This window comes from Camelus bactrianus, chromosome 28 (genome assembly GCF_048773025.1).
Source record: "Camelus bactrianus isolate YW-2024 breed Bactrian camel chromosome 28, ASM4877302v1, whole genome shotgun sequence".
Taxonomy (NCBI): Eukaryota; Metazoa; Chordata; class Mammalia; order Artiodactyla; family Camelidae; genus Camelus; species Camelus bactrianus.
In genome coordinates this window covers 20,274,710-20,297,527 of record NC_133566.1, presented here as the reverse complement: position 1 = coordinate 20,297,527, position 22,818 = coordinate 20,274,710, and the positions used below count along the sequence as shown (strand labels likewise).

Genomic DNA, 22,818 nt, shown 5'->3' with positions numbered 1-22,818 from the left:
TGTGGGTTTCAAGAGCTTGAATTTAGAGGGGAGATTGCGTGCGCATCTGGGATGAAGGGAGCGGCTGGAAAGGAGTAAGTTATGGGTTATGCTTGGTTGTAGCTGTAATTAAGTGAAGGATTCAACAGAGACTTAGGGATTGAAGGGAAATGTGGAGGAAAAGGGACGTTCCCTTTGAGAGGAGAAGGGGGTTTATTCTGAGAGGAGGGTCGTTTTTCTGGGTATCGATTTCTCAGAATGAGTTTAGAATGGAAATGTAACAATGAGGATTTCCTGGGAGATGAAGGGAGGGAGGGAGGGAAGAAGGAAGGAAGGAAGAAAGGAAGGGAGGGAGGGAGGGAAGAAGGAAGGAAGGAAGGAAGGGAGGAAGGAGGCTGAGGGAGGGAGGGAGGAAGTTAGAAACCTTACTTCCAGTAATGAAGGAAGACTGACTTATCAGTTGAGCTGGGCGTCCACCACAGGGAAGTACACAGGTGATCTACACCTTACGATTAAATGCTTCCCTCATTTCCCTCCCCTCCAACCCCTGCAGAAGCCGAACGTATGTGACTGTTTAAGTTGAGTCACATCTTCCCACTGAGTTACAGAATTAGAAATAAGATGAAAGTACATCGGCCTGTCGTTGAAGAACTCTCTCACCCAGAATGCAGCCCAGCTTTTCGCGGGATAAAATAAAGGAAATAAATGTACTTCCTGTTAAAGTAGGAATACTTGGGCCTCGTAAGAAAGTTGACTGCAGCTCTTGTTGAAACACTGGGACCAAGCAATGTGTGTTTTCTCTGGTTCTGGCCCCTGGTTTGGCCTCTTCTTTTACATAAGGGAACAGTGTCTTTGCTGCTGTCCCTGGCCAATAAATGAAAGAAACACATTTTATTTTTTGAGTTGGAAGATTTATTTCCTTTAGCTCTGAACTTTCCAGAATTCGTTTCTGAAAGTCTTATTCAACAGAGTATTTAATCGGAAATGGAGGGTAATGACCCTCATGAATCCAAACCCTCTAGGGCAGTCATTGCACAGAGCTTAGGGCAGTAACTCTTGTAGAAACAGCAGACCCCGCTAACTGTGCTGATAGGCAGGGAAGATGTCATTTATGGATGTTCCTCAGTTACTCATCAAAGCAGGTCTGCAGTGGTGATTCTGTTGTCTTCAGGCCGGCTACATCTGTTGTGTCAGAGAGACGCAGGGAGGGCCCTTGGGAGTTAACGCCGTGTTTCCTCTAGCACAGTTACCAGCCTCCTCCCCAGGGGGAGAGGATGTGTGTGATGCTGCCCAGAGTCTGTGGGGGAGCAGCGGAGTGTGAGTGGCACTGAGAGCAGACAGTGGGACCCAGGGGTTCCAGCAAAGCTCAAGTGTGTGAACATGGTGGGGACCTAGCCTTGGGGCTCCAGGTGTGGTCCCCGGGCCAGTGGCATCCGCATCTCCTGGAGCAGGTGAGACATGCAGAATCTCAGGCTCCGCCCCAGCCTGACTGACAGAATCTGCATTTTAACCGGATGCCCAGGCGATTCACAGGCACACTTAAGTGTCAGCAGCACTGTCTCCAGAACAGGCAGTTACAAGTGAGTAACATACATGCGTCTCCATGGCTCGTACATACTGATCCCCAGTGCTCAGTACAGCAGCCCCTGCCATTCGCTGAAAACTAGTTTAGTGTGAGTTATGCTGACAGCCGTCCAAGGTGTCACTCACTGAAAAGCATCGAGGTTGTCAGAACCAAGTGAGGGAGTTGAGGGGCGAGGCCAGAGTCAGGGGAGGTGCAGAGCAACTGAGCAAGGAGGGTGGCGGCCCCCCCACAGGCACCAGGGGGCTGGTAATATTTGATGTAATGAAGACTGAGTGGAGGGAGAGGAGGAGGCGTGGGAGGCACCACTGGGAGTGGGGGTGGGCAGGGGTGCTGAGAAGGAATATGTCCGTGCCCAACAAGGGTGTGAAAATTTTCAGTTCAGAAGTGCTTGCCTTTGAGGCCTAGACATCTCGGGCAGTGTGGTCATTAGTCCTAGGGGTTATTATTTTGTCTCTTACACCTAGCTCCTTTTTCCCCCCAAAAAAACTCATTTTTCACAAAATTGACTTTGTTTCGATCCAGTGGCCTACTGCTGAGACATTCTTACCCTCTCCGTCTAAACTGCCACATACCAGCATTGGCAGAAGAGGCCTTTATGAGACCAGTGCCTCAGCTTACCCTGAGTACCACTTCCACGACCGGGAGGAAGTCATTAAAGCCAACATTCAAAATCCCTTGCAAATCATTAAAATAATACGTGAAAATGAGCACATCGGCTTTCTTTACATGATCTCTGCAGTGCCAAGATCGTCCATTGAATATGACACGTATAACCTGAAGTGAGTTCTCGTTTACGAAGCAATTTATTCAACAGTGAAAGTTACAAATAGGATCGCAAATGTTATCCATAATTACTATGAGTATTAATGATAAATATGATAAAATATAATTTGGGGTGTTATCCAATGACAAATGAATCTTAATCACAACGGTTTTGTGTATTTTTTTGTTTATCTTTATTTATAGACATTTTATGAAGTAGTACACTGTGGTGCTTCTTATATGTTTATATTATGCAATGTCATTTATTTTTAATAAGTATTACGAACATGTTTTGGACATCTCAGTGATCACTGAGAAAAGAAGATGGCAAGGTATAAAAGATGATGCATAATTTTTTTACATATCATTTCAGCTTTCCTTAGATTAGAAATAAGGGTTTTTTAAACAATTAAATGAGTGATTACTTAGGTTATATATATAGATTAATAATACGCATATGCATATACACGCACTCACATATACTCTCTGTTGTTGCTAAAAATACATTCGTTGTTGAAATAACTTGAAGAGTCGCCCAAATGTGAGTCTGCCAGTTGCTTGAAGGTTCAGCACAACAGGTGGTCAGACTTAGAGATGAGACTGACTTTCCTCTAGGGCTGCTCCGCTGGGTTGACTACAGGTGTTAAGACGGTCTTTTCTTGAAGGTGATTGTAGTTGAGCTTTGCCACCAAATTCTCTGAGCTCCTGTCCCACTTCTCTGCTGTGCAGGAAGACAGAAGTTCCTTCTAGGAATTCTCTTGTTCTCCCTTACTCATTGCTGTAGTTTTGATCGAGTCAGATAACACTGAAAACAGCTCTCTTGCTGGGGAAAAATGAGGAGAGAAGAAAAACCTTTGAAGCAAAGATGTAAATGATAGATCTGAAAGAGCTTAACACGAGTGGAAAATCGTTTCTAGAAGGAACAGAGATGCTTAGGGAAATCCAACCATTCAGCAGAATGTACTGAGCACCCACTCTGTAGCATGAGTGCTTCTAGGTGCTAGAAATGTATTAGTTAAAATTTTTAATTAAAATTGCTGCCCTCGGGGAGCTTACATTTTAGCAGAGGGAGACGATAATAAATACAATACGGAAGTAAGTTATATGGAATGTGCTAGGTATTACAGGAGAAGTAGGAGTGGAACAAAAGGGGTTGGGAGGGGTGGGAAAGCGGTGGTGTATAAACTGGGGTGGTCAAGGTGAGCCCCGCTGAGAAGCTGGCGTTGGGGCGGAGACTTGAAGGAGGAGTGAACTGCATGCTGATGGGGAGAGGGCAGAAGAGCATTCCAGACAGCAGGGACGTGAACACGAACACCCCAAGACAGGGACACACCGGGCATGTTCAAGAAGCCAACAGGAGGTGGGTGTGACTGCTGTAGAGTGACTGAGAGGACAGGCCATGGCGGGCCTCACCAACTGTCATAAAAACATGAACGTTTAGTGTGAGAAAAACGGAGAACCAAGGAAGGATTTTGAACAGAGAAATGCCGGTATCTGTATGACATTCGGAAGAGGACCTCTCTGGTTGCTGTGTAGAGGCTTTTGAGGAGCAACATTGGAATGGGAAGATCAGTTAGAAGCCTGTTCAGGTGAGAGGTGGACCAGGTGGTGGTGGTGGAGGTGGTGAGAAGAGGGTCAGATCCTGGAAATAATTTGGAGGCTAAGCCAACGGGATGTTTTTATGGATTGGATACGAGATGGACAGCCAGAGAGGTGCCCAGGATGACTTCAAGGATCCATTTGACTGAGCAAGAGGAAGGGTGGAGTTCCTATTAACTAAGGTACAGAAGATTGGATGGAACATTCTTCAGGGAAAAACACAAGTTTGGATTTAGACATACTACCTTGGGGATGCTGAAGACAGAGGAGAAGCAGGGTGGCAGATGAAGGGAGAATTGAGATCAAGGGTGAGCTTTTTGTTTTGTTTTGTTTTTTGTTTTTTTTAAGATGAGACGAATAGCTTGTGTTACTTTGTTTTTGTTTTTTTTTATTGAGGTATATTCGGTTTAGAATGTTGTGTCAATTTCTGGTGTACAGCACAATTCTTCAGTCATACATGAACATACATATATTCATTTTCATATTCTTTTTCACTGTAAGCTACTACAAGATACTGAATATATTTCCCTGTGCTATACAGTATAAACTTGTTTATCTATGTTATATGTATCAGTCAGTATCTGCAAATCTCGAACTCCCAGCTTATCCCTGCCCACCCCCTTCCCCCACTGGTAACCATAAGTGTGTTTTCTATGTCTGTGAGTCTGTTTCTGTTTTGTGAATAAGTTCATTTGCCTTTTTTCAATCTAGGTTTTGATTCTGACCTTATCTAGTTCATATTTTCTTGCTTTAATCTTTCTCATAATTCTGTCAAACTGGGTAGTGTAAAACTCTTTTACACTATTATTGAATAGTTTCCAAAGAGTCAGTGATAAATAAAAACTTATTTCCAGGTAGCTTCCCTATAGGGCTATTATGTTTTAAAATCCATAATTGTTTTTGTAAAAAAAAAAAATCGCATAACTGAAACCATCCAGCATATTGCCAACGTTGTGAAAGCCTTAAGAGCTGTCGTAAGTCCAACTGGGGTTAAAAAATTAGCTCCCTTTTCTTTTCTTGAATGATTTATTCAGTCTAAAGGCAGTTGTTAAAATTTTTTAAATTTTAAAATATTTGTTTCCCAGAAATGTTTTATCTTTTTGAAACAAAAAAGTAATGCAATTGCTTAATTTTGTAGTGAATATTGTATTCACTTGCCCCAATTTTTGTTTGTTCATAGCGTTGTAAATTACGAGAACATTAATAAAAATGACTACTATACTATTAGCAAAAAGGCAGTAACTCATGTTCATAATGACGACGTTGAATTTATTGAAACTGGTCGATGGGAACAGGAATACCTGTATCACAGAGAACTCACTAAGATTCCCATATTCTCACTTTTCCGGAAATGGAAGGCTTTTAACGTGTGGAAGAAGAATGTCCGTTCCAAAAAAATCACCGAATGTCGAAAATCTCTACAAAAAGATTTGTTCATTGTTAATCATGTACGTATTTATTAATCCTATTTTAAAAGAATTATTCACAGAAGAACAAAGTGTTGCTATAAACTCCCTGAAATAGAATAATTCACCTTTTAAGAGAATTCACAGTTTTTATCCTGTCTGCCATTTAAGATTCTGGGCAGTCTAGTGTGTTTCTACATTTTAACTAGGGTTGCAGAATATAAAAGTATAACAAGATTGTTGCACAGGTCCCCTTAAATTAGAAGCAGCCTGAGAGGTTTGGATTTATGACCCTCTTTATTGTTGATCAGAAAAGTTGTATATCCCTTTTTTTTTTTTAATGGAGGTACTGGGGATTGAACCCAGGACCTCGTGTGTGCTAAGTGTGCACTCTACCACTGAGCTGTTCCCATTCCCCTGTACATCCTTTTGAATAGAGTAGTCTGGCAACTCCTATTACTTCTTCTCATCTCTGAGACACTCTGGACTTTATAGTCCAAAATAATTTGGGGGCTTTTTTTCATGGACCCGTACCTCCCAACATATCATATGTTTTCCTCTCTGCTGTGGATTCCAACAGTAGGGAAATTTTTACTCTTTGGAGGAGGGGGTAATCATGGAAAAAGGACTGTCGAAGGGTGTGTGGCCATATTTAAAATCTCTGCCCACTCCTTGCATTTCCATTTTCAGTAGAAGTTTTCTCCTTGGCTCCTGGGAATCAACTGCCATCACCATTCTTGTCAGAGTTCTCAGCTGTCTTATTTTTATGACACTGAGTCACCACCCTCTCAAATCAGAAGCCTCAAGTTTGCTTTTTACTGATCATTTCCTTCACTTTGCATATGGTAATCTGAAAGATCATTATCAAGACATCAGTCGTATCATAAAAAGCACATTGAAGGAACACGGCTAGCATAGATATGAGTGCAAGGCAGGTGTGTAAGGTGCACCACCTCAGGCCCTCCATTCCATCAGGCATTCTGAGCTGCAGGAACCATTCTCATCCTTCCCGGTATCAAACTCAACCCCTAGACCTCTGACTTCATTCAGGGTCTGTCAATCATTTGAACCTACTTTACTACCTTTTTACTGCTCCTCATCTTTTATCGTGTCTTGGACAGGATACAGTTTACAAATTTATTACTAGGTAAGTAAAATAGTTCTCCCTGCATTAGTCTCTGAAATTCCCTCTGTCCGTTCTCAACACTTGTTCTCTCATGTGCTGGGAGCCGCCATTCTCTCTGCCTGCCATCCATCCCGGTAGTCCTTTGGCCTTGACAACATCTTCTCTTTAATGCAGCCCTAAGAGACCAGAAAGTTCTCATCATTTTAATCACATACATAGTCTGCTATATATATATATATATATATATATATATATATATATATATATATATAGAATATATATAAATTTTAAATGTATAAATATATATATAAGTAGTTTATGTATGTTCTAGATAGCAATACAGTTGACTTTGGTGTATTGAACTTGTTTCCTGCAACCTTGTAGAATTTATCGTGGACTCTGGCAGTGTGGTTGTTGTGCATGTGTTTGTGTATTCCTTAGGATAATCTACGAACAAGAATATGCCATCAGCAAGTAGGTGCAGATACGGTGTTACTCCTCCTTTATCATCTGGATGACCCTTGTTTAATTTTCTTGCCTAAGTCCCCCGGCTAGAACCCTCTGAACAGAAGGTACAAGAGCAGAAATCCTTGCCTTGTTCCTGATTTGAGTGGGAAAGCTTTCAGTCCTTCACATTAAAGTCTGACGTGAAGAGGAGGTTGCTTTCTGTTCCTAGTTTGTTGAATGTTCTTATCACAAAGCCACGATGAGTCTGTCAGATGCTTGTTCTGCATCTGTTTACATCATCATGCGTCTCTTCATGGGGGACTCTGCTGATTAGAACTTCCCTTTATCTGTACTTAGAATAAATAATTAAAGCACTGTTTCATGTCAGTCTGAATGGCTATTGCTTGTCCTATTTTGGAAACTCCTAGAAAAGAGTCCAAGAGTGTGCTGTATATAAAACTTAAGCCAGGGTCACATATGAATAAAGTTAACTTTCTTATATAATGTAACGGCGCCTCCATTGATTAGATTGAGAAGCGAGGGTGACTGGCCTTGGAACGTGTGCTTTGAAAACCAACACCTAGGACTCCGATTTGTGACGGTGGCATAGAGGAAGACGAAGTTAGTATTACGTGGCATAATTCCACAAATACTTCCCACTCATTCTCCCAGCCCACGTTGCAAGATAGGTTCTTAATAGTGACCAGATTTTCTTTCCAGATCGTAGCCTCTTAGCTTAATAGACGGGCCCCTCCATTACATGGTGACTGGACATTGTAAAGTTCTAAGCTAACACTGAGAATCAGTAGCTTTAGCCAAACCTAGTGAAATTTAAGATACTGTCCAATCCTCTGTTACTTGCCCTCCGTTTCATAGCTAAAAGACATGTATTCAAAAGGAAAAGAAAGGGTTCAGACAAATTAAATCTGATCAGGGAATACTTGTAGAGCAAAATTTCAGAAGTGTCCTTTTTCAATGTATGCACTTTGTAGTAGTAACTGGAGTTGACATAAAGAGCTGTTCATTTCCCTTAATTGCCATTCTTGCTTTCCAAATATTTTTATACTTGAAAAAGAAGGGTTTGAGCTTTTTTTTTTTTAGCTAAATAATGATAAATTTCTATTTTCATTCAGAATTTGCGACCAGCTCTTCTCAAAATAAATGAATTATGTTATCATTTGAGTTTTATGGGACTTTGTTATATTGAAAAGTGTCACACCTACACCCTGGAAGAATTTAAAACCGCACAAGTCGTAAAGCTGGAAGAGGTGAGGACTCTTGTGTGTAAGTTTCAAGATTTGTTTCCTGTTAATACTTTGGTGGCACTAATGATACATACTCGCCAATGTCTAGGTGACAGAGCGTCTAGAAGAATTTCGAAACGAGGCCAAAGATGTGGTGAGGAAGGCCTGTCGAGTTGCTCTGCGTGCTGCAGGATTTGTTCCTGACGACTGTGCACGTGAATATGCTGAGGGTATGAAGGGGGCAGAACTTCAGTAGATCTGAAGTGGTGGCTTTCTGAAAAAGGAACTCTTGGTCATGCTACTTTCCTGAAGTTTAAATCATGACCCTAGGTTTCAGTTCTTCTGAACTTGCACTTGATGGATGACAGGTCCGATGTGCATCGTAGAGGGAGGAAAAAACAGTAAACACCGCGTCTTCCCTGCATTATCCCTGCTTGTGTATAGTATTTCTCAGCTGCTTACAGAACCTTTCTCTCATGTGCATTCTACAGTGAACTCAGGGCCTCTCTGTTTAAACATAAGTCCAACCCACTGGTACAGACGGTAGTTTTGTTAAAATTAAGGGGCTGGATGGAGCTCAGGATTGGCCCCAGCTGCAGGATATCTGAAGGATAACATTTTGCAGGCTGAAAAGGAGGGTAAATGTGTTCCTAGAAAGAGGTGGCATGCGACAAAGATCAGATCCTCTTAAAGAGGATGTTAATAAGCTGTCTAGTCTGCAGTTGAGTTGAAATGCTTTGATGTGGAATTCTTGGGGATAACTGGCCTGTTTCCTGGAGTTTGAAATATCTCCTAAACCAAAGCGTTTAGTCATTTTTGAATTTTACTTGTCTCTTGAGCCATATTAAAAGGAACGGGGTTTTTACACAAGAGTTCTTATCTCTGTGCCTTCTGTTGCTCTTAGGTTATGGTAAAATACCAGGGAGTGGAAGTCTCATTGAGTTTTCTGCTCCTGGAGACACCGAGAAAATGACGTACACGGAACAGGCCAGCAAAAGGCACCACTGCCTGCGGCTGACATGGTAAGGGGTGGTTCTTTCTTTCAAGAAAAACCAGAGCATTCATCCTTCTCATGTTTCGTTACAAGTTAGAGGCTTCATCACAGGATTCGCTAATAGTGACGAGGGATGTAGGGGACGCCGGAACCTGAATGCAGGCCCCAGAAGCCCGCCCCTCCAGCTACCACCCGGGGAGGGGCATGTCCAAGGCCAAGAGCGCCTCTCTGATCACCAAGCTTTGTTTCCCTCTAGCCCAGCCGGGAGCACAGGGCAGGCTGTAGTAAGGAGAAGTCAGGCCCAGAGATTCGTGGGCCTGGAGGACCTGTTCCGCCTGTTTGGTCCCTAAAGAACTACAGGCAGCCGCGTGGCCACAAAAGTTCTACTCACTTCAAGAGGTGGGTTTTGCCACCAGGAGACTGGAGAGGAGAGTCTGCCTTCCATGACCACCCCTCCAGGGGACCTCCACCTGCCTACCCAGCTGGATCTTGCAGTTGTTCCAGAGTTTGGATTTCACATCATTCTGAAAACTCAATCACTGCAAATCACTCTTGCACACAGAATCAGCAAATACTACCTGAAAAGTTGTATGTGACTGTAAAACACTGGTGATTGTGACCCCATGCCAACTTAATCCAGTTTTCACAACTGTCTATTGAATAAATTTCAATTGTGCCCCAGTTTATATGCGAGATCATCTGATAATAATGTTTATATTGCAACAGAAGGCAGTGAAGCGGTCCCTGAGGCCACCATCATAGGCTAGAGGCCTCCATGTACAGAATAAAGTCATTCCAGATGCCTTGCTGACTCCGTCTGCATTCTAAGCACTCAAGTAGGAAAACAGAAAATTTTCATCTTGGGGTCAGCAGTTGCTGTCAAACAGCATTTATTCAATGGGAGTGATTTCATACCTTTACCATTAGAATTTATGTATTTACTGATTTATTCTTTAAACATCTTTTTAAAGAATCGTATGACCCTTTTGGCTAGATAAGTTATGTGCTTTTTTCATAACAACTGTATTGCTCATTAAATATCCTATTAAATGGTTAGAACACCCAGCTAAAACGATGATGTATATTTGAGTATATTTGTGTTTTAAAATGAAGGATGTCCAAGAACAACTCTCCCGGACAGTAAGTCTCTGATCTGTAATATAAATGGAAATTCAAAGAGAAACTAGGATATGTGAAAATTCAAATGCTTTCGAGTTGCTTTCAAAAATATGTAGTGATTATAGAAAACTGAAGCTGTATTTTTTTTTCTTTTCAAGCTTTATCCGTCTAAACGACTATCTAATTGAGAACACAATGCACGTGTTAACGGTGAATTCTGCCAGCTCTCTTTTGAACTACCTCACTGACAAGCTAAAACGAACACCGTCAGCAGATACCATTCAGAAATGGATTACAGAAGAGAAACTTGAGGTCACTGATAAAAAGGTATATTGAGACACAATTAAGAAAACTCGTGGGTCCGCCTTTATTGAGGAGTGCTCACTGTGCACTGTGAACGATGCTGTTTTCTGAGGACTGGAAAAGCAGGAGAAATGCTTAGAGGGTTCTGCAGTGTAATCAGAGTCTACCACACACCTGAAATAGCAGAAGGGAAAGCAGCATGTCAGCAAGTCTCTGAAAACAGAGGAAGCATCCACCATCCTGAATGAATCCTGCGGTCTCTCTCGTAGGCATTTGCTAAAGGTTACTCATGTGTTCACTCAACAAACGTTCCTTAAGTATCTGCTGTGTACCAATCCCTGTGCTGGGTGTTGGGTATATGGTGACGAAGAGCATAGAATACTTGCCCCCAAGAAGCGTATAGTTTGGGGGCCACCGTGGGCATGAACTGGCAGAGAGAAGCAGGGAAGGTGGTATAAATGAGAGAGCGTAACAGTGGTTTAGAGGCGTGAAGAAGCCAGGCCCTCGGGAGGATGTTGATCTTAGAAACACAGAGTAACCTGAGACTCTGAGTTTGAAATGAAATAGTACAAATTTGACCGGTTTTTCTATTGACTGTATCAAGTGTGTTTGTGTTTTAACGTTATCAGTCTTGTCTCTAGACGTTACTGATAGGTTTTTTCCAGTTTGTCGTTCGCCTTTCCACTTTGATGCTAGTGTTTTCACACGTAGAGAAGTCTGTTACACTGTTGGCTGGTCTTTCAATCTTTGCCTTTACTTTGCATTTTCACGGTAATAGTCTTTGAAAGACATGCCGATGCTGCAAAATCAGCTACTTGTGTGAGCTGAAGTTCACGTGCACTTTGTAGCACAGGTGTTCGTGTTTCATACCTCGGGACTTACAACACTGCACGTGTGCTCGTTGCAGGGGCCCCCTGTGTTGGAGAGACAGGAAGAGGACGAGTCCCTCATCCCCATGTTTCTCACGGAGCTGATTTTGACCGTCCGGTCGCTGTTCTTCGAGCCTTCTCTGGAAGACTTTCTGGTATGTGCTTTGCTCAGACAGCATTCACGTGTAAGTACCTTTCCGGAAAACAAACCTACTGTTCTACTGTCAAATGGTTGGCAGGATCGCTGCTGTCCTTTCTTCAAAATGATCGTAAGAGAAAGAGCACTGTCCTGTGCACAGCAGGACTTCCATGTGAAAAGTCTCCGAACGTTTAGCGCATTTTCTTTACTGGGAGACGGACTGGGGGCTGGGTGGGGTACACCATCAAAAGAGCACACCCTACACAAAATTTGGAATTGACTCTCGGCACCCCTCCCATAAGAATTCAAGAAATCACTCTGTTGTAGATACCACGTTTGAAATTTTTTTAAGTGTGTTGCGTGTAAGAGAATTTTGTGGTTTTAGTTGTCTGTTGCTGTTTAGCAAATTATCTCAAATTTGGCGGCTTAAAACAACAGCCATTTATTACCTCGGTGTCTGTGGGTCAGGAATTTAGTGCCTCTCCAGCCTGCCCTTCAGGGATTGGCTGGGCTGAAGTATCCTCAGAGGCTCGACTGGAGAAGGATCTACTTTTAAGCTACCCCAGGTTGTTGAAAAAGCTCATCTCTTATGGCACACAGAACTGTATTCAATATCTTGCAATAACCTATAATGAAAAAAATATGAAAATGAATACATGTACGTATGTGTATGACCAAGGCATTATACTGTGCACCAGAAATGGACACAACGTTGTAAACTGACAATACTTGGTTAAAAAGAAAAAAAAAGTTCATCTCTAAGCAGCTATAGGACTGAAGTCCCCAGTTTCTTGAGGGAAGTCAGCTAGGGACCACACTTAGATCCTAGAAACCACCCGCAGTTCCTTCCACGCGACCAGTTCTGTGCGTGGTCTGCAGTGTGGTGTTGGCTTCTCTACAACCAGCTGGAGAATCTCCTTTGAGAAGGGCCCCATCCCTCTTTTCAGGACTTTCACTTCATTCTGTCGGGTCTACCCTATATAATCACCTTTCTGATTAACTCAAAGTCAGCTTAATTGCATCTGCAAAATCCCTTCAGTTTTCCATACAGTGTAACCTTTCATGGGTGCGGCATCCCATAAATTTACAGGACCCCCCCCCCATACTCAAGAGGAGGGGAGTAGACAAGGCATGGAAACCAGGGAGCGGGAATCCTGGGAGCCACCTTACAATTCTACCTTCCCCATTTGGGCCCAGGCGTAGATTAATAAACCAACCAGAGTCTGTATCTCCTGCTGTTACCTGGTGTACCGTGGCACAAAAGCACTAGAAATCAGAATGTCTAGATTCTATTCTTGGCGTTACGATTAATAAGCTCCCTGGCATTTGGAAAACCACTCATCTCTGGGGTTCGGTTTATGCATCTGTAAGAAGAGGAGGCAGATGAGTTTTAAGGTTGCTTCCTCCTCCAGTGGTCTGTGGTTCTGTAATTTATCAGGTAACCAGGCTACTTTAGGATATTTACAAGGACAAGCAGACTGCTGAGATCCCTGTGGTTGGAACCACACTCAGGAGAAACACTGGGCTCTTGGGTCCCTTCTGGGCCAGAAGACTCATGACCTTCACATGGAATGCAAGTGACACCAGAGGGCTCTCTTCAGCGAGCCGCTGGCTTTTCTCCTTAAGCCCCAAGTGCCTTGAGAACCTTGACACTGCCTGTATTTCCTGTTGTGGGGACCCTATACTCCACATGGGTATCTTTAATTCCTACACATGCAGTTGTGGGTCCAGCATGTTCGTGTGCTCACACGTAAGATTTTACTTCATGTAGCCCCAAAATAGCCAGTGGCAGTATAAACAGTACTATCATGAACTTTCTATTTTTTTCTCACTAATTTTTTGGTCAGTAGTCTTGACACGTATCGTCATCTGGTTGTTTCAAACACACACGCACCTATAAAGCTTAGTCTGAAGGAAAGTGACATGCCCAAGTCTTAACGTCTGACGTTGTCCTTGCTCGGGTTAACTGTGGCTTCCTAGTGCTGGATCCAGCATACGTTTTTCAGTTCTTTTCCTTCCCGCTGTGTTGGGCAGACAGACCTGTTGCACCTGACTCTACTTACCCCTCCCACTCTGGAAATAGACCCCTCCTGGGTTTAATTTCTCTTGGTTTTACTCCTGTGCCAACTTTCTTTTCCTCTCAGTCCTCTTTCTCAGAGCTTCTTTTTTTGTCTGACCTTTGCCTGCGGTGACCCTGAAGGGCTCCGTCCTCTCCACATCCTGTTTGTTTTCCCGGGTGTCTGTGCCCATGGCTCTTAACTGCCATTTCTAGAGTGGTGACATTAAGCATGTATTTCCATCCAGTACTTTTCTTCAAAGCTCCAGACTCAGAGCCATCTGGAAATCTCCACGTTGAGCTCCAAGTCACCAAAATAAATTGAATTTACCAACTTCTTCCAAAACTTACTCCTCCTTCCATCCGAATCCCTATTTCAATGAAAGGCAGTATCCAGATGTGCAAGCCAGCAATCTGGGAGCCATCCTAAATCCTCCCGCACCTTTTTGACATCAAGTCAGAGTCCTGTGTGTTGATCTTCGTTCCACCTCCCCTCAACGGGAACCTCATCACCTCTCACCGGGGCTGCTGGAGTAGTCTCTTCTGACCAGCCCGCCCGCCTCTCAACCTTCTGGTCCATTTTCTCCATTGCTGACTGTTTAGGAGTATTTCATAGGCAAATCTGATCATGCCACTTAAAATTAAATTTCCCTATTGCCTATAGTAGCATTTTCAAAGGATACTCTGTGAAATGTTTGACAGGCATTCTAGCAGAAAAGGGTTAGTGATAAGCATTTGCATATTAACAAATATGGGAAATCCTTTTTTTTTAGCAGATCCAGAGAAGAGTCCTGTTTAACTTTGTTTAACCTAAGGTTTCTTGCCAAACTTACCTGACATTGGGACCCTTTGAACTCAGGGTAATCCCTGGTCACAATCTGGGTGTGGACTACAGGCTAAGACTGGAACCCAGCGTCACTCACGAGGCCTTTCTTGAGGGGACCGACTGCACTGTGACTGCATGTCTCCCACTGGCACTTAGGCTCCAGCGCCCAGACCTGCTGGCCGCCTCGGGCCTCTCACACACAGTGACTCACAAGGACTGTACTCCTGTCTTGTACACTTGACAAGCTCCTGCTCATCTTCTAAGACGCATCTCGAGAAGTACTTTTTCTTTGTATCATTAATATCATTTACATCATGTGTTTATTGTAAGTTATGAACTGATTCATGTCCATTGAAGAGGACTTGAAAAACCCAGAAAAAAGATTGTTAAATCATCTGTAATCCCATGTGCCAGAAATGGAAATAACCTTTAAACATTTTTATATGTTTTTTCCAATCATGTTTTAAGTACATACTGATAAACCAGCGTACCTAACTCTACCATGAGATTTTGCGTGTACATTTTTAACATGGGATATTATGCACCATTTTTATCCTCCTCTCTTCTTTAACTTAACATTATATGATAAGCTTTCTCCCATGTGATTAATCAATCTTCAGAGACACCATTTTGATGCAGTGCCTAATTTTTAGTCATATAAATATACCCTAACTTAACCATCATTCTATTTTTGAACACTAAAGGATTTATTTAATTCGTTTTTATTAAAAGTAATGCTGCAGGGATTGTCCTGGCACATGAATCATTGTTTACATGTCTAGTTTCTTCTCTTAGGATAGATACATAGAATGAAAATTATTGCTCAAAGAATATGAACGTTTAACCCCCACTTTAAACTTTCCCTGATTCTCTTAGGCAGACTTCGGCCCACCTTCCCTATGACTTTTCTGTGTTTTGTTCATATTTCAAATATAGAACTCATCTTAATGTGTTGTAATTTTTTGCTCATCTGCCTCTCTATTAGAAAACCTATTTTCCGAAGACAAGGGCTGTGTCTTCTGATTTGTCATATACTCAGAATCAACACAGTGTCTAGCATGGTTGAATGAGTTTTTCTTACTTATTTTAGCATTTCAGAAAATTCAAAAATATTTGTGAATATAAGCATAGACATGTTTACATGTATGCTTATGCTTCTTTTTCCAACAGGAAGGTATATCGGGTGCAGTTAATCACTTCCAGAACACCGTGTTATCAGTTCCTAATCTCGTGCCCGATGCGTATTTTGATGCTTTTACCAGCCCTTACATTAACAACAAGCTGGAAGAGAAAACTTGTGGATCTGGTCCAAGCTTAGCAGCAGTGTTTGACGATGATAAGAATTTTCACACAATTATCTTTCAAATAAAGGTAAATTTTCTTTCACTGAAACTATTTTTTCTAATTTCAATTTTGAAGAAACGGAGTAATATATTTTCTTCTTGTCTTATCTTTAACTTGAATGTTACTTAATTTCTAAATGCTAAAGTGACTTTTAAAAAAAAAATCCGGGTAGATCAGAGACTGACTGTAGGAAAAACACTTAAAAGTGCAAGCTATTCGAGATGGCATTATTTCTAGGGGAGAAAGTGAGATTTAAAAAGGAAGAAGAGGCATTATTTGAACATTGGGTGGTGCATGGGGAAATAAAGCACCTGGTGAAAATTTAAGGTCCTTGAGACAAAAAAAAAAAAAAAAAAAAGAACCAAAAAACCGGAATACACCCAACTCATTCCCTATGGCCAAAAAAACATAAAATGAAATAATCTGCATATTGCTACACTGACTAAAAACAGAATGCCCTTGATTTATAAATCTTGTACATCACGCCAAACCTATGAGCTGAAGAAATTAAAATATATTAAATAGGTGAGAAGCTTCTCTAAGGAGAAAACAAAGTGAAAATTAAAACAGCTGATGAATATTCCTTCTCCTCCCTCCCCAAAAACCATGAAACAAAAACTGCACTACAAACTAAATATCTTCCAACAAGCTTACAATGTGTGTAAAATAACATTGAATCAAAAATTCAAAATTTAAGCATTCTCAAATGACAAAACCACAGAGCTGGAGAACAGATTTGAGTATAGAATTACAGGAAAGATAATGAATATAGAAGAAAGGCTGCAGTACCACTAAGAGAATGAAAATAAGGTAGAGATACATGTAAAAATGGTCAGAGAAAAAAAGAATTGAAATAGAAAACAAGCCAAGAAGAAATAACATGCGTATAATTGGAGTGTCTGTAGGCGAAAAGCAAACAAGGGGTAGGACAAACACGTGACTATAGTCCAAGAAAATTAAATGTTAGTCTGTGTAGTGGAAGGGCCTAAAGGACACCTTGAAAAATTGACCTAGAAAAATCGACTCGGAGATACAGCCCCTTAAAACTGTGAGCTTTTAAAGCTAAAGAAAAATTCCTCCAGGTCTCAAAATGAAATGATCAAATAATTTACAGAAGTAAGAGACTCAGACCAGCATCAGGTCTGATGAAAAAAGGATGTTGTCTCAAAGCATCTCTGCCCAGGGTATGTATTGATTTATCAGCTTAAACTTGTGATGTGTAAGTTCACCATGAAGCTAAAAAAAATTGTAAGTGTACTTCCTTTCAGTTATAAGAGACAACTCTTCAAAAGTCAGGTATGAAGTTGTTGTTGTTGTTGTTGTTGTTTGAGTTTCATAAGAGAATCCATTGACTGCTCCTTGACATCAAGGATGGTGTCTTCCCTTACTTATGTGTCCCCAGGTCAAAGCATAGTATTGGGCACAGAGGAGGCATTTGTGCTGGTTTAGTGATATAGAATTGAATTCTGCTCAGGAAAAAATATAATTTTATTTGTCTGCTTACAACATTTAGGAAACCATACAGGCAGCATTTAAATCTGCTCAGTTATATGCAACTGCATTTGAAAAGTTTCAGATATTCTTCAAGGAAAATGAAGGTCTTGATTTACAAGCTCTTAAGCTTCAAGAACCCGGTACGTTTTCCGTTTGTCCTTGCTAAGCATGTTTGCTATGCATATCAAAGTTGACTGACATCTGGGTTCCTTGAGCCCAGGCCTCCAGGTCTCCGGCTGCCACGTTCCCCATGTTGGATAACTCTGCTCCTTCACCAAGTTCCCATCCAGAGGAGGCCCCCAGACTCCAAGGCTGCCCTTCCTCTTGTCCTGCCTTGGCTTAGCAACCCTGTCCCAGTCCTGAAAGCTGGGTCTCCCAGGTGTTAACTCTTCGTTGTCTGAAACCCTAGAGCACATTGGCCTGGACTCCTCAATGTCGTGTCCCTCCCTCTTTTAGGAAATCCCTGGTGCTTCCTAAACCTCTACACCCCGTTGTTTGCCAGAGGTTAATAGACGGTAGCTTTGCCCGTTGGACACCACACCTGTTTTCTCACTCCCCCAAACTACTGTAACATTGCCTGGTACACCTTACAGATACTTAATAAATGTCTGTTTAACTGAACTTTTAGCTGGACTGCCCCCTGTCTAGCCCCAGAAGACCATCAGGGGACAAGTTCTGGCTTCCTGAAGTCATCAGCTATATCTCACCACTAAATTCCTATAAATGTCAGTGTTTACTAATAATTTCTACATTTGCTACACACTCATGATACCATGCCACGTGATTTTCAGGCATCTCATCTCATCCTCGTAATTCTATGAGTCAAGTGTTAGTATTCTCATTTTATAAATAAGGAAATGGAAATACACAGAGACAAGGCAACTTCAAGATCACACAGCTGGCAAGTGGCTTAGAAATCATTTTCTCTGACTTATCCATTCTACATCCCACCCCTCCTCTATCTCAGAAAGAGACAGCTCTCCTTTCAACTTTGCTCGTTTCTCTTTGAACGTGGCTATGTGTGACCGTGGCCAAGTCACTTAGCCTATTTTGAGCCAAATTTCTTTCTGTATAAAGTGAAAGTATTGGATCCAATTGGTGTTTCCTAAACTGCTGTTCTGTGGACCGCTGTTCTGAAGAATATGACATGATACCATGAAAAAGACTCTGCATTCAGCTAAGTTTGGAAAATACTAGACCGGGCAGCATTTCTCAGGTTTCCTGCCCAGAGATCTCCTCGGTCCCTTTGATACCCTTATTTTGTCACTTCTCAAAGACACACACGTCAGAACCTTCTGAAGTGGGGAGGACAGGTAATCACCGTCCATTTTTTTGTATCACGAGGAAACTGAAGCCCAGAAAGGTTTGAAGGACGTACCCAAAGCTACGTGAGGGTTGGAGACTTGAGCCTGGGTCTGCCGACTACCTGGTGTCTTCTTTATACTGTGTCAGACCCCCCCTCACATCCGGGAGAGGAGATGCTGTGAATTAAGGCGGGAGTCAACACCCTTCTCTCTCTGGGATGGTGAAGGGGGGTCAGAGGAGGAGATCAGGAAGCAGTAAGGACATCAATGTGACCCAAGTGGAGGGAGTAATCAGGAATAAAGTTAGCAGAATTTTTAAAGGCCCAGAGGGCACAGGATTTCGAAAGTCAAGCAGAGTAGTTTAGTATTACATGTGTATCAGGGAGAGCTGTTTTTGACCAATAGTGGGGTAAAAGTATATTCAAGATAATCAGGCTTCCGCTGGCACGGGGAGATTGGAGAAGGGAGAAAATGGAGACGGGAAGGTGATCAGAACGCAGCACGTGGCCAACACAGACCGCCGCAGGCCTTGCCCTCGGCGTGGGGGCAGGTGGGCAGGGGCGTTGGGAGAGGAGTGAGGGTGGCTGTACCTGTGCTCCGTCCCTTATGTTGGGACGCTTTCTGTTGTTAACATCCTCAGCTGCTTCCTTTTAGGTTCCCTGTGGGAGGACCCTTGGGTTTCATCGACTTCAAACCTACCTGACTCTGGAGTCTAGTCCCTTCCAGACTAGATCCTCTAACGCACTTGCAAGTTCTTTTCAGGTGCCGTTCTTAACAGGAACCAGGAACCATATTTACATTATTAAATACTAGTTTCTTTATTACAAGAATGCAATACGAAGCATTTTGAATTAACATTTTAAAGTTATACGTGGTACTCTACATGTGGACAATACTTTATAAATATATATGTAAATTATATTTTTAATTTTATTTTTTATCAAAGTGTAGTTCATTTACAATTTTAGTTTCAGGTGTACAGCAAAGCAATTCAGTTGTACATATACATACATACATAGTCAGATTCTTTTCTATTATTTATTATTATAAGAAATTGAATATAATTCCCCGTGTTATAGAGTAGATCCTTATTGTTTATCTATTTTATATATAGTGGTGTGTCTCTGTTAATCCCAAACTCCTAATTTATCCCTTACATGCAAATTTATTAATGCAGTGGTTTTTAATATATTTTGTAATGATCCTTTAAAAATCTAACACATGTATTTTGTGCCTTATATGAATTACTTTATGTAGATGTTAAGTTCTTTAGTGAACAACTGGAAAAATATCACAGACAGCACAAGGACGCAGTAGCTTTAAGACCCACCAGAAATGTAGGATTGCTGCTCATCGACACTAAGCAACTGAAAGAAAAACTAATTCCATCACCTTTGAGATGCTTGGAGGTAACTATGAACCAGGAAAAAAAATTTAATTATGGTCTCTACAAATATTTTTTAAAATATTTTATTTATTTATCTATTATTGTAGTATTTAATTCTTTTTATTTTGGCGGTGTGGGGAGAGAGGTAATTAGGCTTGTATATTTTTGGAGGAGGGACTGGGGATTGAATCCAGGACCTCGTGCGTGCTAAACATTAAACATATGCTCTACCACTGAGCTATACCCTCTCCTGTCTTGTTTCTGAAATGGTTATCAAAATCTCCATAGGCTGATTATTTCCCCGTTTGTGTACAGAGAGAGAAAGAGAGATGGAGATTTTGAGTACCTATCTCTCTCATTCTTAAACAAAAGTCTTGGGTTTCTGTTTAATTAGACCAACTGAGGTCAGAGGTTCGCCCTAATCCAATCACATTAGCCCAAGGAAGCCGTGCTCAGATCTTCCTTGTGACCAATCAGACTCCACCTTCATTTCCAAAGGAGAGATTAATTTCCTCCAAACCATGTCACTGCCACCCAACAGGAAAGGAGTGGAAGTGAATGCTGGGGAGGGTCCCACATACAGGACAAAGCAGCAGAAAGGGTGCTTGCAAAAGATCAGAGCATTTAGGCAAACTTTTTAATAAGCTGTGCAATCTGGCTTGTTCTGGAAATGGTCTTCAAATCTAGCCCTTCCTGTTAGTTCATTTGACAAGCAGTGATTCAGTGTGGAAATATGCTGCTGCTTCCGATACCTGCCGACTTCACAGCCATTCAATTAGAATTTACCTAAAATGTGTAATAAAATGGAAACATCCAAGTAGTTATGATTCACCTTTCCTTTTTCTCTCCTAGGTGCTAAATTATATGCTTCCTCGCCAGAGCAAGAAAAATGTGGACGCCATTATCTCTGAGGCACAAGATGCAGAATATAAACTTGAGTTTGTCCCAACTACCACCATAGAATATGTTAACAGCTTGGTATTTCTTGACGAAATTCAGGAACGGGTGAGTTGATTCTTCTGTAACTCGCTGTTCCAGATCTTGTGTTAGGTAAGGAAGGCAGATGAGGGAAATCAAGGGACTGAAGGTCAAGAAACAGCTGTCAAGATATCAGAAACACCTTCAGACAAAGCAAGCGGATGCCCCGCATCCCAGCAAGGACAGCTACCACCAATCTAACCCTTGCTGCTAGTCGGACACGCGCTGCGTTTTTTACGTTCGTTACATTTTTAACACTCAGAAAAGCTTAGGAAGTGTAGATAATTTATATTTTTGTTCTGCAGGTGAGGAAGCAGGTCACACTGGCCAAGATCACGGAACCGCATGTAGCAGAGCTGGAATTTAAACTTGGGTCTCTGACTGCAAAGCCAGTGCTCTCAGCCCCAGTTTACTGCAATTCTTATTTGTGCTAAATGGCCATGGAATTGCAGCTTAAATGGAAGTCCTGATCCTTCTCAACCTATTTGCCCATTTTTGCATAATATTCAGGAACCTTCCTGTTAGGAATGAAAGAAACCCAACTCAGGGGATGACAGCAGATAAGGGGGTTATCGTGTGATGCAAATGATGGGGTCGACCTTCTCTCTCTCTCATACACACACACGCGCGCACACACACATACACACACACACACACACTCTCTCACTCACTCACTCACTCTCCGTCTCTCTCTCTCTTTTTGTCTCTCTTATTTCTCTCTTCCCGGAAACTTGGCTTCCTTCCCCCGGCTCTTCCCCGTGGCAGGCATTCTAGCATTGTTTCAATAGTCTGCTTTTCATAAGCTTTCAGTCATGCCAGTTGGCATTTAAAATAGAGATAAATCATTTTCTTAAATGTCTGGAAATTGAAAGTGTGTTACAAATGAAAATACAAAAAAAAATCCAGCTGGGTGAAATGTGAAATGAGTCATGAGCAACTGCATAATCAGTTACGTATTGTCAGCAGAAGTCATAGAAAAGGCTATTTCACGTGCCTGTAAAAGTAACAGTTTGGTTTCTCATTTCAAGAAATGGCACCTTCTCAAAGGGCAGATGATTGTGGTTTTCCCTGGGGTAACTTACACGTCACCCCAAGAGCCTGAAGATGCCCAGCATTGATTATTATTTGCAGTCATCAGGCCACTTTGCCAAATAAAAGATAAAAGAGAGAGAAAGCCAAGTGTTTATGTAAGAGCAGTACCCGCTGTGCTCAGCTCTGAGCGACTTGCCTCCTAGGCCCGATTCCCCGTGTTGCAGCAAGGACCGCGTTTATCACCCGGCAGGCTCTGGCCGGTTGGGTCTACTTTAAACGCACAGCTCACCTGCCGGCTGGTCACAGAGTGATGTTCCCGTGCGCGGGGGCTGTCTCCTGTCAGACGGATCTTAAGGGGTATACTGGGACTCTGCTTTGCGCGATGAGCAGCCCGTGCTTCTGTCTAGATCGAAAGCCTTGAGGACGAAGGGAACGTGGTGATTCAGATGTACAAGCTTATCGAGCAGTACCAGGTCCCCACGCCGCCCGAAGACTTCGCGGTCTTTGCGACCATGAGGCCGTCCATCGTCGCTGTTCGGAACGCCATCGATAAATCTGTGGGAGACAGGGAGACAAGGATTAAGCAGTTCTGTCTGCACTTGGGTAGAGACCTTGAGGAACTGAACAATGAAGTGAACGAAATAAAGCTGCTGGCTCAGGTAAGCGAAAGTAGGACTTAAAAAAACATGTGTGAAGTTTGACTGTTACCGTTTAATAAACCGCTGAGGACGTGTATTCCATTTGAATCTGGTTTAACTTTCATTTTCTATGGCTTCATTCTAACCAATTAACAATGTCTCGGAGCTGCCATTGAAACGAAGTGTT

General features: G+C 42.1%; 1 protein-coding gene across 1 annotated transcript in view; it reads left to right on the top strand.

Moving 5' to 3' along the window:
* The window catches only part of DNAH6 (dynein axonemal heavy chain 6), a 150,366-nt gene that overhangs the window by 7,156 nt on the left and 120,392 nt on the right, over positions 1-22,818 (top strand). The window contains exons 4-15 of the mRNA XM_045519487.2: positions 2,087-2,343; positions 5,106-5,373; positions 8,038-8,172; positions 8,258-8,378; positions 9,053-9,170; positions 10,420-10,588; positions 11,472-11,588; positions 15,625-15,825; positions 17,312-17,432; positions 19,854-20,005; positions 20,836-20,988; positions 22,401-22,652. Coding sequence (XP_045375443.2) covers positions 2,087-2,343; positions 5,106-5,373; positions 8,038-8,172; positions 8,258-8,378; positions 9,053-9,170; positions 10,420-10,588; positions 11,472-11,588; positions 15,625-15,825; positions 17,312-17,432; positions 19,854-20,005; positions 20,836-20,988; positions 22,401-22,652 — 2,064 coding nt within the window. The remainder of the gene's footprint in view (positions 1-2,086; positions 2,344-5,105; positions 5,374-8,037; positions 8,173-8,257; positions 8,379-9,052; positions 9,171-10,419; positions 10,589-11,471; positions 11,589-15,624; positions 15,826-17,311; positions 17,433-19,853; positions 20,006-20,835; positions 20,989-22,400; positions 22,653-22,818) is intronic.